The following is a 19,321-nucleotide window of genomic DNA, read 5'->3' on the forward strand; positions in this document are numbered from 1 at the left end:
CACATCTTCTTGATCCATTCGTCAGGTGATGGACATTTAGGTTCCTTCCATGTTTTGGCTATTGTTGACATTGCTGCTATGAACATTGGGGTACATGTGCTCCTATGCATCAGCATTTCTGTCTCTCTTGGGTAAATCCCCAGCAATGCTATTGCTGGGTCATAAGGGAGTTCTATGGATAGTTTTTTGAGGAACCTCCGTACTGTTTTCCAGAGCGGCTGTACCAGTTTACATTGCCACCAACAGTGTATGAGGGTGCCCCATCTCTCCACACCCTCTCCAACATCTATAGTCTCTTGCTTTGTTCATTTTAGCCACTCTGACTGGCATGAGGTGGTATCTCAGTGTGGTTTTGATTTGTGTTTCCCTGATGATGAGTGATGTTGAGCATCGTTTTATGTGTCTGTAGGCCATTTGGATGTCCTCTTTGGAGAAGTGTCTGTTCATATCTTCTGCCCATTTCTTCACTGGATTATTGGGGGAGGGGGGAAGACAGGTGGTGGTGATGGTGGAGGGCACTTGAGGGGAAGAGCACTGGGTGCTGTATGGAAAACAATTTGACAATAAAATATTATGGAAAGAAAAATAAATAAAGTAATATTGACAAATGTCAAAAAAATAGTGATTTTGCTATATGTGCAGAAAGAACGTCTTTCTTTTTTAAAAAAATTTTTAACGTCTATTTATTTTTGAGACAGAGAGAGACAAAGCATGAGCTGGGGGTGGGCAGAGAGAGAGGGAGACACAGTCTGATGCAGGCTCTAGGCTCTGGGGTTAGAGCCCACAAAGGGTGAGATCATGACCTGAGCTGAAGTTGGATGCTCAGCTGACTGAGCCACCAAGGCACCCCTGAAAGAATTTATTTCTTTTTCACCAGGTAGTTATAATTTCTTTCTGAGGTTTTTAAAAATATCTTTTATTCATTTAGAGATCAAATGAAGATACACGTTAACCTTCCTCTAAATAATAGCAAATTAATGGAGTCTGTAACTAATGAAGTTTCTTTCTAGTTAGGATTCAAGCAACAACAATGATACTCCATAAATAATTCTCATGTCCCATAGGACCGTGTGTGTGTCAAAGGGAAGATTACATGAATCAATGCACGGAATGACCTTAGAACGGTGGATATTGGCAACGGCACATCATAATGTTGCCGAGGCACTTTAAGATGGCTATGAATGTCTTTTTCTTCATCTTCTTTTTAATGATTCATTTCTTTATTTTGAGAGAGAGAAGAATGTGAGTCGGGGAGAGGCAGAGCAAAGAGGAGAGAGAATCTCAAACAGGCTCTGTGCTGTCAGCATGGGGCTCAATCCCATGAACCCTGAGATCATGACCTGAGCTGAAACCAAGAGTTGGACACTTAACAGACTGAGCCACCAAGGCACCCCTAAGATGGCTCTGAATATTTAAATGAAGATTAAAGTATTATTCTGGCCTTGGCCATAAGCATGACGGAGTGAATAAAGATCAATGCTGCCCAATAGAAATAAAATGTGAGCCACATATGTAAAGCTGTTTCAGTGGTCTTGTAGCCACATTACAAAAATAAACAAGTGAAATTAGTTTTAATGTTGTATCTAACCCAATATATACAAAAATTATGATTTTAGTATGTAAGCTTTCAAAGTATTAATGAGATACATGACATTCTTTTTTAAATACAGTCTTCAAAATCCAGTGTATATATTACTTTTACAGCCGATCTCAATTAGACTGGCCCAATCTCAGGTCCTCAAGAGTCACGTGTGGTTAGGGCTCTGCACTGGACAGTGTTACTCTGCTCCTATTTACTTGCGAGCCTAATTTCACAAAAGCAATGGCTTTCATCCTTTCTGAAGGTGCATGTGGTTTTTCTTGGCTCTTTCTTCCTTGTTATAAGATCAGCAGTCAGTGCCCAAGCCCATCACAGTGAAATAGAACTACATTATGCATTTAAATTGAATTACAGCACATAAAGGCAAGAACTAAGCTGAATGTTTAGCTCACTCTAAAAATAGTTCACTTCAAAAGTAATAGAATACTTTTCTTGGATCAGTTTCTTTCTAGTTCCAGTTCAGTAAATTATAGCAAATTGTATTACCAGAGTAGAGGCAGGTTTATTTATTTCTTCACTTTGATGGGGAAAAGGTTTGCTGCTTGCTTTATGCGAGAAATACTTAGGCTTATCTTTTAAAAAATGATTTATTGATTTATGCTTCATGATTTGTTTGGTTCAGTAAATATTAATTGTTCCCAGTGAGCATGATCACATTGCCTGCAAGAATGATTTTGATTATGAAAAGTTAGCTAAACATATGTCTTACAAATATTCCTTAAACTCCTTATCACGGCGTTATTGAAGGCGCTGGGGTAGAAAGGAGTAGAAGGCATAGTCGTAGAAGGAATTTCATATTGCTTTATGCAGTTGAAAACACCTGGAAATTTGTGTTACTTCTAAAACTATAAGGTATGGCAGTAAAGTTAGCATTCATGAAGAATCATCTCACCCCTTATTTTAAAATTTTAAAATGTTAGTCTCTGGGCACCTGGGTGGCTCAGTCAGCTAAAATGTTAGTCTTTATCATTTTTGAAATGTTCATTCTTCATTTAGTGTTAGGTCACATGATACATGAGTATCCACGGTCCTCTCTTGTAAACTTTACAACGAAGCAACTGGAACTTTGAGTTGAATCCATGTTTTGTGGCTCTGTTTTTAAAAGGACTCAGTGTTCCCAGACCTTAATTTTCTTATCTGCAAAAGGGGTGGAATAGGAAGAGCTAAAAATGAATGGGCACATTCATCTCATCGGCTTTGCTCCCACCTCACGTGGTATCACACCTCCATTTTTACACTTGAAGAGGTGGAATTTGCCCAAGATCACAAAGCCAGTGGCGAAGCCGTCATTCAAGCCCAGGTTGGAGCTCTCAGGGGAGATTTCCTTGGTACTTGAAGCTACAGAGAAAAAAGAGGCTTAATAAAATTACTTAGACGAATTCTTTAAAGATACATTTTTAAAATATATATTCATTCTGTTTAGAAGTCCTCATCTAGGGACTTTATATTAGGTAGTTCTAGATGTCGGGCAGTTCTGTGCTAGCCCACAAAACCAAGCCCATCCTTGACTATAAGAAGTAAACCCAGGGTAATGGAATACTTCCCAGTGGGGTGATGGGTTGAGGTGAGGTTGGCCTCTGGAAAACAAATGGTTAGGACCTGAGTTAAATGAGGGTTTGGCTTAATTGTCTCTGAGCCTCCTTATATCTCTGGCCTCTTGTGACGCCTGATGAATGCTCCCACACTCTCCTCACTTGGGGTCTGCGTAGCCAAGGTGAGCCAATGTCCGTTCATTCATAAGGAGACTCTGTTGTGATGACTGTTGAGATAAAGTAGCTGAAGAAAGTTTTGGAAATAAAATTCTGAGAGCAGAAGTTTCAGTTCGATTACAGGTCAATGCAGAACGGACTAGCTCATGGTGAACATTTCCCACCTTCATCTTGCTCTTTCTGGAATTTAATTGCTTTCATAACCAGTAAAATTCAATGGCTAAAGATCTTTGATGGTATGCAGCGGGGAAAGCTCCACACACTGGAGAAGTGAAAGGGAAGGTGGTGGGCCAAAAAAGAGAGGGAATGGGAGGGAGAAAGGGCGAGAGTGAATATGACGGTGGGAAAATGAAATGCTGCTCTCAAGGCCGAATGAAGGCTTTGGGAGGGTAGTCAGCTACACCACGGAGATAACCATGGCAGAAATAGTTCAAATCACTCCCCTGGCTGCCCTTGGGGTCAAGCTGGCTTCAGTGTCGGAAAGAGGACCCCAGAGAAAAGCCTGAAATGTTTATTTCTGTGAAAGTATTAAGCTTCTTATGAGGAGGCAAAGCCACTGAATGGAGAGATTACGGCCAAGAGTGATCTGGACAAGGAAGTCACAAGGCGAGCGCCTACTGGGTGGTTAATGCACTAAATACACATTTTTCTGAGCACTCTGTTTACCAGTGGTGGAGACGTTTTTATCAGTGAGCACTTGGTCGTCTCCTCAGAGAGTACTTCGACTCTGCCGGATGACCAGAGGGCAATGTTTAAGGAAGGTGTTTCTCTTGCGTCATTCATTTACAGCAGATCTGTAAAAAAGCAACATTTGCATTCTGTTTCAAGAGTGAATTTCAACTACTTCACAATGTAGTGTGCTTCCTATATCAAATGTCCATCATGCGACCAGGCAAATGGAATTATGTTACGCCGAAAGTAAACAGGCTATGGTCATTGTCTCCATCAGCAGAAAGGGAGATAAAAAAAGACAATGTTAAGTTTGGTTCCTCATGCTCACTTCCTCCAAATTGTTCAATTGTTACCTGCCATTCACCCAAGACCCAACACGTATTGACTAAGTTGAAAGAGCCTGCATTGTGTCCCTGCTATCAGCACAGGCATTGAAAGAAATCACATTGATTTAAATTTGACCCAAGGAGAAGGAGGAAGAGCCATTTGAATGAGGACTAGAACGTTGTGTGAATAATGCACCCCCTCCTCCAAACACCCTGTCTCCTGGGTGCCTATCACAATAATCCCACGTCTGTGTGTGGGTCTAACTTGGGGTAACTGAAGCAATAGTTCCACAAGAGAAATAAGGTTGCTGAACGTTTGTTCACAGTCCCTGGCATATATCAGGAGGTGTCCTCCAACATTTCTCACTAGACATGAGTATAAATAAATGATTTTTGTTTGAAAATGCAATATTTGACAATTTGTTGATTTTTTCTTAAGTTTATATATTTTGAGTGAGACAGAGAGAGAGCGCAAGCAAAAAAGGGGCAGGAAAAGAGGGGTACAGAGGATCTGGAGCAGGCTTTGTGCTGACAGCAAAGAGCTCCATGCAGGGCTTGAACCCACGATCAGCAAGATCATGACCTGAGCCTAAGCCAGACACTTAACTGACTGAGCCACCCAGGTGCCCCTGAGTTTTTTTTTCCAGGGTGGCTCCAAAAATAGGGGAAGTTTGGAAACCAATCTAATTCTCATTAAAATCACAGACAATGATTTGGATGGATAACAAATTTCAAGATCCAAAAAGATAGAGATATACAGTAGAGCTATGAGCCAAATTTAAAAAGAAGAAATTGGAAATGGAACCATGCACCTTCAAGGCGGAAGAGGAATGGCTTACCAGCAGCATATGCAAATAGAGCTAAATTTTCCCTCAGCTGTGTGGTGTGAATGCCAGAAAGGCTAATACAATTTTAGGTACATTGTCTATGCGTCAACAGAAGCATATAAAAGGTTTTTTTCCTTTTAGAAGAAGCAATAATTTCACTCTATTTTGGGGTGACACCCTGTGGGCAACCAGTTGATGAAGAGAAGCAGGAGTATGCCCTCGTGGTAATTTTAGAAACCTTGGCACAAGAGGGATCCGGTTAGCCTTGGCGTCAGCAGGGAGAGAGGGCTGAAGGTGTAACCTGACCAATGGGAGTTGGCTCCTTGGTGAGCCATGGAAAGAAACTACGCCAGGTGAATTGTCACACAAAAGAAACTTTATTTGCAGCCAATAAGGAGATCGTGGGGAATGACTTCCAAAGTCAGATTCCCAAGCAACGGTGGATATGTTCCTTTTAGTCAGAGCTAGGATGAATATTTAAAAAGGGGATCTTTGTCACCATACCAGGGAGTGGACAGAGGTTGCACATGTACCTTAAGGAAGCACACCTATCTGTACTGTGTGTTATGTGAATGAGGCTCGGGTTCCCCCTTGGGCAGGGACTTTAGTATTATGATGAGGTAAAGGTCATTGTTGGTAGTTCCCGAGGCCACTCCATGGTCCTGTGTAGGCATAAATCGGGGGGTTTCTCTCAAGCTGGTCTTGATGGCCTTGTCAGGGAAGTCACTGTCACTTGAGGGGTGGTTTTGGGTTTATTTGCCAACAAGGTAAGCTGGAAAGAGGAGCTTAAGGAAAGATGGAGAACAAAATCAGTGAGTGCAAGCAGGTAGGCAGTGAAGGGCAGGTCTGGGTTCTAGCTTGATAAACACCTAAAATGGTGGTTCTGTGGGGGTGTCTGGGTGGATCCACTGGTTGAGCCTCTGACGCTTGGTTTTGGCTCAGGTCGCCATCTCATGGCTCATGGGTTTGAGCCCTGCCTGGAGCTCCGCGGTGGCAGTGCGGAGCCTGCTTGGGATTCTCTCTCTGCCCCTCTCCTGCTTGAGCACATGTGCTCTTTCTCTCTTTCAAAATAAATAAACTTTAAAAAAGGGGGTGGTTATGTGGACCAGGTAGATTCCACGGACGTACATGGGTGGATCCAGGAGACAGAACAAAAAACGGTATACAGAAGCTGCTAAGACAGGTTTGAGCTGAACGTAAAGAAGTTTCCAGGAGAGTTGCCGCTCTAGGGGCATGGAAGAGTGGGGTTCTCAATACGGATCGATTCAAGAAGAGGCTGCATGGCCCCTCACAGACTATTTCCTAGTAGGTTAATCTCGATGGGTCACTGCAGTGTCTTGTAATTCTGTGGCTGTGACTCCCTTGCCACGTTGTAAATGACAACCACTGGGTTGTGCAAGGCCCCCAAAGTGGGACCAGCGTCGGTATCTTCTGTTCTCGCCAGGGCCTGACGACAAGGCAATGACTTAGGCAGTTGCCTGTGGCGTCACAGGGAGGTGGCCTGTGCAGCACTTGTGTCCTGCTGGTTTTCTTCTTTCTCACGGTAACGCCTTCTGGGCTCTCAGCTTTGCTATAAATCTCTAAATCTATTGCCCCCACCGTACACACACATACACACCAGGCCCTTCAGGAAAGCAGAGGGAAATGCACAGGAAATGTGTAAAATAGCAGGGCCAGACTGCTAGCTGGGGCTTCTTCCTTCCTGTCCGTCCCGGACCCAAATGCATCCATCTCACTTGCAAAGTTTAGGCTTGGCACCGAAAGTGGGACTGTGCCTCGAGTCACAGTAGGTTTAGAGTAAAAATCTATTATTTTGAGAAAGTGGTTCTAATTTGCTTTTTGACTTCTTTAAACTTGCCATGACACACCTATCCTGAATGGAGGGGAGAATCTCAGGGGGAAAGTTATTTTTACAGTGAGGTGGATGGAACACTAAACTAGATGAGCTAAACAGCTCTGCAGCCCTGGGGAATGCCCGGAAGTGGTGGGAGGGTGACCAACCTGTCCTCTATTTGTGTTACCTTTCCTCTGCTACTTCCCCCCGCTCCCGGTTTTTCCCATGTATAAAATGGACATCAAAATAGCACCATTCCTCAGGGGTGTGAAAAGGAAGTAAGTTAATACATGTAAAGCACTTACCACAATCCCAGGTGCGTACAAAACAAGTTATTAGTGTTATTATATATTGTTCTGAGGGTTACCTCCACCACCCCTGGATTTAGTAACTTTCCAGGATGCACAAGTCCCAGACAAGCTGTTCTACTCGGCTATGGTTTGTTATAGCAAAGAATAAAGGTTAAAATCAGCAAGGGAGAAAGGTGCCCTGGGTGATGTCCAGGTGTACTGGACCAGTTGCTTGCTCACGGTTGTCCTGACAGAGCGCAACTCTCTCAGCAGTGTGTGAAAACATGTGCCAAGTGTGGCCAATCAGGGAGTCCAGGATTTCTTTTATTTATTGATTTTAAGAGAGAGAGAAAGAGAGCACATGAGAGGGGGAGGAGAGAGGAGAATCTCCAGCAGGCTCTGCACTGTCAACACAGAGCTCAACGTGGGGCTCGATCTCATGAGCCTGTGAGATCAGGACCCCAGCCAAGACCAAGAGTTGGTTGCTTAACTGACTGAGCTGCCCGGGGGTGGGGGGGGCAAGGATTTCTATTGGCTGAGAGAGGTCAGTTGCACAGACATGCAGTTCTCAATTTCTCCTTCCCTACCTGCTCCTACAAAAAATAAAACCGATAGAGTGTGACTCCAGACCCAGATGTACAAAAGAGGCAGTCACGATAAATCACACAGTTAGCATGAACTGTACGGCATGGCCCATAGTCTCAAGCATACAGAGACACTTCTATCCGGCAGAATACTCCCAGGAGTTCAGAAGAGCCAGTCCATGGACAGTCCTGAAGGTTTGGTTTGGAATGTGGAAGATTTGGGCAACCCAGGCCTTCTGAGTTAACATTTTATTGCGTGTTGTATGTAAACTCTGCTTACCTGGACAATCAAGTTCAACCATTTTAATGTTTAATGAGATCATGACCTGAGCCAAAGTCAGACACTCAACTGACTGAGCCACCCGGGTGCCCCTTAAATATATTTTTTAGCCTGTGAACATTTATTGAATGTTTATTGTACATATATCTCTTATAACCTTCTCTCCATGAGCTGGAAAATAACTTCAGTTCACATTGTAAACCCAAAAAAGAAGCCATTATTATCAGATATGAGAGAGCTTATCAGAAACTACAGATCACTACCATGATCGCACTATGGTGATAGTAGAATCCTCCGAAAATTTTGTCTAAAATTACATGTCACATGCTTTACAAATATGATCAGCTTTAGTCCTCATCAATGACGGTGGGAAGTAGGTGAGAGTTCCTTGTTACACATGACAGAATAAAGGTCCCCAGAGCTTTAAGAACCCCCTCCAAGGCTCCTCAGCCAGTAAAGGGCAGAAGCTACATTTATCAATCTGATTCCAAACTTCGTGGTCTTCACATCATGCATGATAGTTTCCTATGACCTTGAGAAACAGGTGCTAAAAGGTATTTGGGAACATTAGAAAGAAATCCAACAATATTTATGTGACTTGATGCATCGCAAGATCCACAGAATATTTAGACACTGGAACACTGGCGCAGCTAGTCACTTTTACCAACAGAAGGGATCTTGGCCAAGAAGCTTCTAAAAGGCTTCTCCCCATAAATGTGTGGTGTAGAAGGCAAAAAAGCAAGCAAGAGAGAAAAAACGGGGGGTAAATCATAATGTTATTTTAAGTGTTTTGATTAATAAGGGGAACTGAAAATCTGAATGGCCTCCAAGATTCCAAAATTGTTGCCACCATGAATTGTCTGTAATTGTATCTTTCTCGTTCCCCTATCATTAGATCTCAGTCTGTGGTAGAAGCTGGGACCCTGAAACATGAAGAGAAAGGAGAGAATGAGAACACTCAGCCACTCCTGGCTCTGGACTGAACCCCGGGTCACCCTGCGCTCCCGCAGGTCGCCAGCCTTCAGTGGTGTCAGCCACCCAGGAAGCACACGCGCAACCGACCCACACGGACATGTGCGTTCCACTTGACATGAGGCCCTCCACTCCTGCCACCTAGTAATGACTGTCACCAGCCACTGGTCTGAGCAGCCAAAGTGAACAGACTTGAGAGATGCTTTTTTTGTTTTTTCCAGTGAGGGGATTGGAGGTGAAGTAAGGCAGTTATGTGAACACGACTCTCCTTCCCCCTTATTTATGGTATTCAATGAATTGAAAAAAGAAAAACTAAATTGATGCACACATGCCATTAGGACAAGAATTTTTCTGAGGCACCGCAGACACCCTTTCCAAGTCTTGCGATTTAAGATTAAGCGCATTTCCAAGTAGATACATCAGAATTAAGCTGCGCAGACACAATTGTCAAGCTCGATGTTAAGTGCAAAGCCCCAAGACAGTAATATCTCCAGTAATTTCCATTCTTATTGAATTATTTTCTTTGACCTCATCACCAGCATCAAATTGTTCAGCCGAAGGGCATGTGCTTGTAGGTCTGGCTATTTGCAGAGTTTGCTTATTTGGATATCCTGCAAGAATGATTTTGACGTCACATTTTTCTTTCAGGCCACCAGCTGATTACCATGATCTGACTTTAAAGGAAGACACACACAACTTGAAATATGATTGTTTCATCTTAATAATGTGACTTGTCACAGGCAACATGTATCTGCGGGGGAGGGGTAGGGTCGCATTGAAAACACATGTCAGTGATGAACAAATCCATTCAAATTGCCTCACTTGGGTCACTACAGCAAAGAAAAGTGCTACTAAAGCATTTAGCTCCCCCTCCCGCCCCCGCAACCAGTTAAAGGTGTGGAGAAGGAACCTGGCTGTTGTTGAGAGGGTAGATATCAGTCATGGAGGAAGACCTTTAAAGATGGCTAAATATGCAAATACGGAAAACAAGAGAAGACTAGGATTGAGGGATAAAATGCCAAAGATCATTTTAGTTCTTTGTCTATTCTCCTGAGGAATGGAGTCCCCAACTATCTATTCAAAGGAAATGAAATAAAAATATAAACAGATATCATAGGGTCTGATATCCTTACGTGTGCCATATTTCCCAAAACCAGTTGTATGTTTTTACATATCTTATCTTCCCAGCCATTTGCATGACATGGGCATTTATTAGTATGACCAGTTGGTGCTCAGAGTCAAATAAAAAATATTTTAGTTGATAATGGGCAGAAAAATATGATTTTATGTTTTAAGTATTTGGGAGGATTAACTAAAAAATTCAAAGAAATGAGGTGTTTCAACTGGCCATCATCACCCTCAATGGATAATTATTACTAGTCATAACCATTTATTACATCTCTTTCTCAATGAATCTAGTGTTTTAATTTTTTTTCTACTGGTAGAGGGGAATAAGAGAAGTAATTTTTGTATTCTACCCTTGAAATACAATTGAAATAGAATTAAAAATATTTCTCAACCAATTGTATCACAGTGCAAGTAAAACCAGTTCACTTTGTGTAGACATTTCAAATAATAAAATAGTAACACTGAAATCATTCTACCAACGCAGTGACTGAAGTACTTTTCTTATATTCCATGACACAGGGAAGAAAGATCAAGAATTAAAGTGAATTAGAAAATCCATTTTATTACTTGCGTTTATAAAATAGTTGAGGGATCCAAGTGTTTAAAATGCTTTCAGGGTTGATTATTGCCAACACTTTGCAACAGTAATAAGAACTCTGGTTTTTCAATTGGCAATACTTAGAACCTACTGTAGTGACCTGATTTTAAATACCATATTATCATTAAGTTAAGAGCTAGTTTTTACTCTATTCCATGATTTCATTACATGAATGTAAGATGAGGGTTTAACACTGACAACTTATACTTTAAATTTCTTTATGTGTATGCAATATACATACAAGAACCAAATTCAGTAAGTGACATGAATGTTCTTACATGAGCATTGGATTGTACTGCCCTTTGTCAGTCATTTCTTCTGTTCAATAAATACGGAAGGACACAACACCTTTTGATTTGTCAAGAGTTTGCTTTTTCTTCTGGACTTTGGTAATTGTGATACTTTCCTCATGTGCTTCTTCATCTATTTTAGTGGGATTGTTTTGGCAAAGCAGAAGGGAACAAGATATTTTGCAAACCCTTCTCACTGAAAGCAAAAAGGATCCATTTCAACGTTAAAGAACTCTTTGTAAAAGACATGAAGCATCCTCCTTCGTCCCTAGATGGAAAGGAAGCACAAGTGTTTTTTTCTACCCATGAATGAGATTTGGTAACTGCTGTGTCATTTCTTCTGCATTTTTGTTCATATTGGCTTAAATTCAGGTACATGAATATCATTACATTCATACAGCTAACATTTGTAGTTTTGATTGGAACCATGCAGCATTTAATGCATTAATACTCTTCTGGACATCCTAAACGCAGGAATAAGATCCTGGCATTCTGGGTCCTCCACTCTGCCATCTTTCATATTTTTACAAAACTGTGGTGGGGATCCCCATAAAGACCTCTGTACTCTGGATTCCCTTTCTTAGATGGCAAAGAAGCCACGGAGCCTGAGCTCCTAGAGCCCCTATCTACTTGATCCTGAGAGAAAACTTTTACTCTGAGATATGTTACTCTTTCAGGTCCTAATTCTTGGCAGTAAAAAAATTTACATGTGGCACTTTTATAACTCAATATAAAATGATTCCAGGTCTTGTATCAGTGTAAAAGTTCCTCTCAGAAAGACAGAGTCTCTACCATTTGCAAGGCAAGGAGAAAAATTAAGACACCATCTTTCAATGACGATATGAAAAAGCAAACAGACTCGGTTGGTAGGAAGTAGTACGGTCCACAGATATCAGCATAATTACACCATTCTCCTTTGTAGTAGGAAAATACAATTGCTTCTTTTATGAGTGTCTTTCACTAAAAATAATTAAAAGAGGGAAGTGTGGATTCACGAGGAAAGTTACCATTAAACAGCTAGAAGTAAAGCATTTACACAGCTTATTATCAAAATCAACAAGAAAGTAGTGGTACATGATGACAGAATTGCCTGGCTACCCTAGAAAAATATAATTGCATAGAAAGATTACAGACTAAAGCGATCCATTCACAGTTTCTACATACATTGTCATTGTACACCGATTTAGGCCTCTTCTAAGTGAAAAAAGCATCTTTGGCTGACAATGTGGCATCAGAGGGGTGCCGTCGTGGGAGCAAGTTCAGCAGAGCACTTCCTACACAACTGCAGCGAGGCGAATATTCCTTTTAGTGTCTTCGAATCCTAGGACGAGCCTTAGAATTTTTCGGGCTGCAAGTCAAAGGAATCAAGGGCCTCCAGCTTGGAACCTCTGTCCCTATACCCAAGGAGATGGATGCAGAAAGGCAGCCTGTCTCTGGCGGGTCCCAAACCTGCACAAGATGCTAAATCGCAGGAAGGCTGTGTCTCTGCTGCGGGGTCAGCTCTGGGTGCCACACATCCACGATGAATATCAGCCGGAAAGACGAGGCATCCTGCCACACCTCGTGCTCAAAAGAGTCATCAAAGATGAGCACCTTGCCTTCTTCCCATGTCCTGGAACAGAAACACGTGGATTCAGATGTCTGAGAGTCAACCCGTGGCTATGTGCAGATGGGCACTTTCATGAGAACCTTTGAGAGGTGACCAGATAATCGGAACACAAAGCCAGGGTTTATTGTCTCCTTGGTGATGAAGAAAGGGTTTCACGATTCTTACCATGAATACACTTTTCAATGCTCAGCCCTGAACGTGAACCAAGGGCAGGGGATTGGTGACAAGGGCATACTGATCTTATCACAGGCTTCGCAGTTACTCTTGGAATGAGTCTAGGTGAGACTCATAGAACCAGGCAAGCAGACAAAGGCATGTCGTGGTGGCTCATGCCCACATGACTTCCTGGTCAACGACTATATGCTATCCTCCCTGGCCTTTCAGAGACTGGTCTAGACCTATGGGTAGCACCTGGGTCACAGGTGCCTCTATGCCCTGTAGAACCTGGAAGGGCGCCAGTGAGTCTCCAAATAATTTTCTCAACCCTTTCCATTGTTTAAAGCTCCATTGCATGAAAGAAGTTCCATTTTATGGAACGACAGACTGGGAATGAATCTTGTTTGTATTTTTAATGTCATTTGCAATGCAAGTGGGTTATCCATGGAACATTTTAAATCAATGCTGCAAAACATTCTTCAGGGCTTCCAGCATTTCTTTCTAAAATATGTGTACAGAAGCAAAGACCGAAACATAGTGCTAGTCTAAATAAAGTAATCAACACAGAAATATGCAGGGGCAATTACACAATGCCTTTCAAATCCGAAGAAAGTTTATTAGTCATGTTAATGTTCTTCTCTTTTTGAAATAGGTATTTACTGTCAACTTATTACATGCTAAGTTACATTTTTAAAATGAAACTCTGACTAGGAAATTTTCCTTTGATATTAAAATTCCATGCAAGCATTTGACATTTTATATTGGGGCTTAGCAAATAATTAAAATCATAGGCTAGAAAAGGCTAGCTTGATTTCAAGTTACTGCATTATGATAAGGAAGTTTTCCTTAGGAAAATTATGTGACTTTTTATGCTCATTACTAGGTGATTAATCAATATTCAGTTAGGTAATAGTCCATATTGCAGGAGCCTCAACCTTGGCACCACTGACATCCGGGGCCACGTAACTTGTTGCTGGGGGCTGTCCCGTGCTCTGCATATGTATGGCAGCATCTTCGGCCTCTACGCACTTGATGCCGGTCATGAGACCCAAAAGTGTCCCCAGTCATTGCCAAATGTCCCTGTGGGGTTGTGGTGGGGGGCTGCTGAGAGGCACATTCGTCCCAGACATCCTGCATTAATCAGACAATAACATTTCTAAGTTATTTAAAATAAATGATAAACTAATGAACAGTTGCCAGTTCAAAGTTCCTTGAAGTTGAGAATCAACTCCTGCTTTTGCTACTCACTCCCACCTTCCTGCCCCACTTTACATACTGTCTCACACCCCTACCTAACAGCTTGCATTCAATAAACATGGGCTGCTTGACTCTTCGATATGATTCCCCTTATGGTTCAAAGAGTTCTATCCAAGTGAAACCAACAACAGAAATATATAGACACCAGGGCACACGACAGAAGACATATTATTAAATATTATTAGATACATATTAAAACCAAACTTGAGGGGCGCCTGGGTGGCTCAGTCGGTTAAGCATCAGACTTCGGCTCAGGTCATGATCTCACAGTTTGTGGGTTCAAGCTCTGCGTCAGGCTCTGTGCTGACAGCTAGCTCAGAGGCTGGAGCCTGTCTTCAGATCCTGCGACTCCTTCTCTCTTTGACCCTCCCCTGCTCACACTGTGTCTCTCTCTCTCAAAAATAAATAAAAACATTAAAAAAAATAAAACCAAACTTGAAAAGAAAGACAAAGTTAAGAAAAGAAAAAAGATGACAAGGAAAAGGAAGTGAAATGATCCATTAGCTTATCCAGTTTGGTGGTGACTTTCTGGGTCTTAGTGTTATTGATGGGATTATGCAGTGTGTGTGTGGGGGGGGGGGACCACTGACAAGCCTAACACAGGCAGCAGACAAGGAGGGCAGTGCACTGAAGAGGGATGGCAGTACGCCCGTGTGCGCAGAGCACTGCTCCCAGGAGCCAAAAGGTAGAAGCAACACAGGTGTCCATGGACCAAAGGATGGAGACACAAAATACGGCAAATGCGTATGATGGAATATTAGTCAACCTTCCATAGAAAGGACATCCAGACACAACACACACGGACCTTTAGCACATTATGCTCAGTGGGATAAAGCATTTGCACAAGAACAAACATCGTGAGTCTACTTACGGGCAGTACCTACAGCAGTCAATTCACCAAGATAGTAGGAATGAGGAGGTTGTTCTGCGGGGGGGGGCCCTTCGGTGTCACAACATGAAGAGTCCTGTGAATGGACGGGTGTTGGCGATGGTAGCACAGTATGAACGTACACAGCGCCACTGAACTGCGTGGATATTTAGAAACAGGATGGTAAATTTTATGTTATGTGTTTCCCCACTGTTATAAAAGGGGGAAAGGGAAAGGGGAACATGTAGTAGAAGAGAAAGAGGGAGAGAAACAGCACAGCACAAGGGAAAAATTATGGCCCCGAATGGAAGCATATTTAAACCAACTGGCTCGGCCATTTACTACTGCGTGACCTGGGGGGAGGGGGGAGGGGGTTACTAAGCATACACCAGGCTTTGTGTCTTTATCAGCATAGCTGATGTGAGGATTAGCACACAATGAGCACACAGTATATATCTGATGAAGGACACAGGATATAAAAGAGGAGGAAGGAAAATACAGAAAAAAATAGGGAAAAGATAAAAGAGATGATAAGGTATGGAAGTGATATAATGTTACCAAAAATAACCTTGGCTTCATGCCCTATGAATTTGTCTCCATTGAAAAAACTAAAATCTTCCAAGGGAATGAGATACCAAAATTTTCAGAGAACCTGTGATGTACACTTTGTGCTATAATGAGAAGGGGTTCTCAATGGTGTTTGGGGGGCAGAGGGTCTGGAGTCTACTAAAATACTGGAAGTAATTGAGAGAATGGAACAGAAAAGTCCAGGTTGTGCAAAATGACATTTTTCACTAGATTCTGATGGGTGTGAAAAAGTCAAAGACTTAGGGATGCTTTACAAGAGAAAAATCTTGAACTCTCAATCATTAACTTAAATTCCCCGTGAATTGGGAAAAGCTTTTTGTTGAAACACAATGATTTATTTGAGGGACACCAGTGCCTGCAATGGTGGAATTTAAGTGACCACTGGCTGTGGCTTTTCAGATATTTTAAGTCAAATATGGACCAGTGTGAACCACTGATGAAACAGTTTTTTTTTTTAACAAAAAAATGTGGGAGGTATTCCAAAGAGTTGGATTCCTTTAGGGCCCGAAAACTCATGGGGAAGTGTGTCTCATTATCTTCTATTTGTCCTTCCATTTTCTTTCATATATTTTTCCAAAAACCAGCCAAGATACTCAACTATTTAATGTAGATTCCTTTTGAATACTTCAAAACTGGTGTCCTTCAATCATTTGTGAGCGCTAAGGTGACAAAAAGGGCAGCCCTAATTAACCTCAAAGGGAAGAACAATAAAATGCAATGCAAGCAACATGTGGGCTGAGCGACTGACTTGAGATAAATGAATGGCTTGCTTGGCCAAGGATGAGGTTTTCCAAAGAGACACCTCTAAAAGAGGTCAAAGGTCTTCAGATCTCCTCTGAATAAAAAAGACTCTCACTGCAGTGTAAAGAAACCGTTTTCAGGCCACTTGCTTTGAGAGCAAAGCTTCACCAAATATGATTAAGTTATAGTCCAAGCATGACATGAAAAAGACTTTCAGAGTTGCCATTGACCTCCGGGCCACACTGCCTTTCTCTCAGGGCTCAGAAAAGCAGGACCAGAGTGGGGGCGCTGCATCCTCTCCCCAGATATCTGGCTACCTCATCTGGCTTTTAGAATTTCTTGCTTCTTCCTGGTCAAAGCTAAAGTAATATCACATAATTCCTCAATTTCCCAAATTATAATTAATGGTACTAATGTAATGGTGGCAGTATGTACCTAACCACCATAATTGTGTCACAGAATTATCATCAACATTAATCATGCTGAACAGTGATACTAGGTGCTTAGAGTCTGCCACCTAAAAAGTTTATTGATCATATCTCAGTGATCCTTGCTAAAACGTTGAGGTAGGCAAGAGACAGGGTTTGAATTTTCCAGCAAAGGAATCCTATGGAAGCAAGCTGAGATGTCTGCAGGGATACTGTGATTCTGTGGAAGAAGCAGAAAGTCACCAGCCTTGCTTCATGACAGCCCAACCCTCCAGCTCGAGACCATGGTAGGCGACAGGCTTGGTGCCCGTGCTGCGGTGGTGAGGTGGCCTGGAAGGCATGTAACAGGCTGAGTGGAATGCAGAAAAGGGTCAAAGAGCTCAGGAATAACGCTACTTAACACAGTGCTTATTAATTCTGATCTAGTGAAATCCTTCAGTTCTGACTGCATTAGAAATCCCTGACCATACTAGAATTGAAATGTAAAACTCTTCTCTCTCTACCTAATCCATGAAGACAGAAATATTCACATGCACAAATACACATTCTTTATCTTTTTGTCTACTTATGTATGTGTGTATGTATCACCTCTCTATCTATTGGGATAGCATTTTTCTGGAGGCGAGGCCATCAGTGTTCTTGTTCTAACTGCTGCTAACTAGCCACATGATAAAGCACTTCCCCTAGGGGGCCTCAGTTTCCCCATTTGTGCAATGATAGACAAGATGGCCTCTAAGGCTCCTTTCTGCAGCAAAATTCCATGAGCCAAGCTGATGGTTAGGACTTCAGTCTTCACACTACATTTCACTGGATACACTTAAGCTTTCATCTGAGAAATGGGTATAGTATTTGCTGTTTTGTTTCATGTAAAAATATTAATTCCAACAAAAGATGGCTAACTTAACAAAGAAGCTCTCTTCCCAACAGATCGTGTGCATATGCACTCCTAGTGTATCTCCCAACCCCTCACAGAAGAGCCCTGGCCTGGCTGGCCCAGGGCTTTCCTCCTCTCCACACAGGCCCGGGGACTCCAAGTCCTGGCCCCCAGCTGTCTGGTGGAAGCTTTGGACATCCTCCTCTTGGCCCTAGGTCAACCAGCAGCAGAGAGCTCTGTAACACAGCTGAGAAAGCCAAAATAGGACCAGGAGAAAAGGCAGAGGAAGGAAGACTCCAAGGCCCCAGATAGAATGCCACTGCCCCCTCCTCACAAAGGAGGCAGGGGAGGAAAAGGGAAAATGTGGGAGTGGGTGTGAAGCTATTGGCCATGCTCCTGCTGGCCCTCCTTTCTCTGGGGTCCCTCCTGGCCCCACACCTATCAAATCACAGTCCTCATCTGTATCTGTACCATCCCACCACACCCTTGGCTTCCTATCCTGTTCCCCTTTCCTAACTCCTTCAAGCTCTACCTCATCCAGCTTATAAGAACTACCTCCAATGATGGCGGAGTGCTTGGCCTCACTCCCTGAAGGGTAAGGGATCAAAGTCCCCATTTCTACAGCAACCCCACAAGAGGACAATAAAAGATTAAGTACGCTGAGTGTTTACTCTGTAAACACAGTTTTGACTGCATCTATGTGGATTGCTTTCATACTCAAAACCACAGAAAGATACACTTTTATTCTTTTCCCATCTCACAGAGGAAATCAAGGCTTAGAGAAGTGATACAAGTTGTCTAAAGATGGAGTTAAAAGCTTTGGAGGGCTGGCCCAGGAGCCCCCACATCACTTAATATGACCATAGCAAAATGGTTCCCAACTTTCCAATTTCTTGACCATCAGCTCAACAAATAAAATATTTGTGCACAATTCATATTGCATGTGGCAATCACCATTCCCTGGGAGGCTGTCGGTGTGTACGTGTGTGTGTGTGAATGCTAACCAGAACAGGGGCTAAAAGACTCCACTGGATGCTTTTAATTCACCAACCTGCTTCAGGAAAGAAACAAAGAGGACAAAATGTTACCATTTAATGAGAAATTCTTAGGAAACATATCCAGACAAAATGCCATTTTCAACCTACAATCCCAGATGGGCAGACTTAGATGGGGAATTCTGGGTAAGCCTGGAAAATGGATACATTTTGTAAAACGGAAGAGCTATGACGTCTAAGGGGAAATTCTAAGGCTTTATCTTCCTGAATACTTCATGAAAAAAAAAAAAGCTGTCTGTGAACAGTTCAGAGTGACTTTAAAAAAAAATTAAGTCTTTCTCTTACTATTAATATTTTAGCAGGCCTTCCGCATAATCTTCCTAATTAAAAATTTGAGAGACTAATGGAAAGAATATGTCATAAAACACTTGAGGTAAGCTGTGGCAGAGGGCCGTAATTTCCACAGCAACAGAAAGAGGCATCACACAACTTCTTGCCAACTCAGTTCTTTGGTGTGCCACTGACACTGATGCCAGGGTACCCTTTCCGGGAGATCAGGTGGTCCTGTGCAACATTTTGGCCAGCAAGTTGCAGGCAAGAAGGCTGAGTCTCCAAGCAAGCCACACAGCCACTCTTCCTTCCTGCAGCCTGGTTCTAGCATGTCCTGGAAACCCAGTGGAAAGAGGTCCTGTCTG

At 42.4% G+C, this 19,321-nt stretch overlaps 2 protein-coding genes across 2 annotated transcripts in view; one reads left to right on the forward strand and one right to left on the reverse strand.

Moving 5' to 3' along the window:
* Window positions 1-11,171, forward strand: part of CLVS1 (clavesin 1) — a 167,318-nt gene extending 156,147 nt beyond the window's left edge. The window contains exon 6 of the mRNA XM_029923906.1: window positions 9,018-11,171. Within this exon, the coding sequence (XP_029779766.1) occupies window positions 9,018-9,105 (88 nt within the window). The 3' untranslated portion in view covers window positions 9,106-11,171. The remainder of the gene's footprint in view (window positions 1-9,017) is intronic.
* Window positions 9,424-19,321, reverse strand: part of ASPH (aspartate beta-hydroxylase) — a 210,243-nt gene continuing 200,345 nt past the window's right edge. The window contains exon 25 of the mRNA XM_029923909.1: window positions 9,424-12,722. Within this exon, the coding sequence (XP_029779769.1) occupies window positions 12,572-12,722 (151 nt within the window). The 3' untranslated portion in view covers window positions 9,424-12,571. The remainder of the gene's footprint in view (window positions 12,723-19,321) is intronic.

The sequence above is a fragment of the Suricata suricatta genome, chromosome 15 (genome assembly GCF_006229205.1).
Source record: "Suricata suricatta isolate VVHF042 chromosome 15, meerkat_22Aug2017_6uvM2_HiC, whole genome shotgun sequence".
Classification (NCBI taxonomy): domain Eukaryota; kingdom Metazoa; phylum Chordata; class Mammalia; order Carnivora; family Herpestidae; genus Suricata; species Suricata suricatta.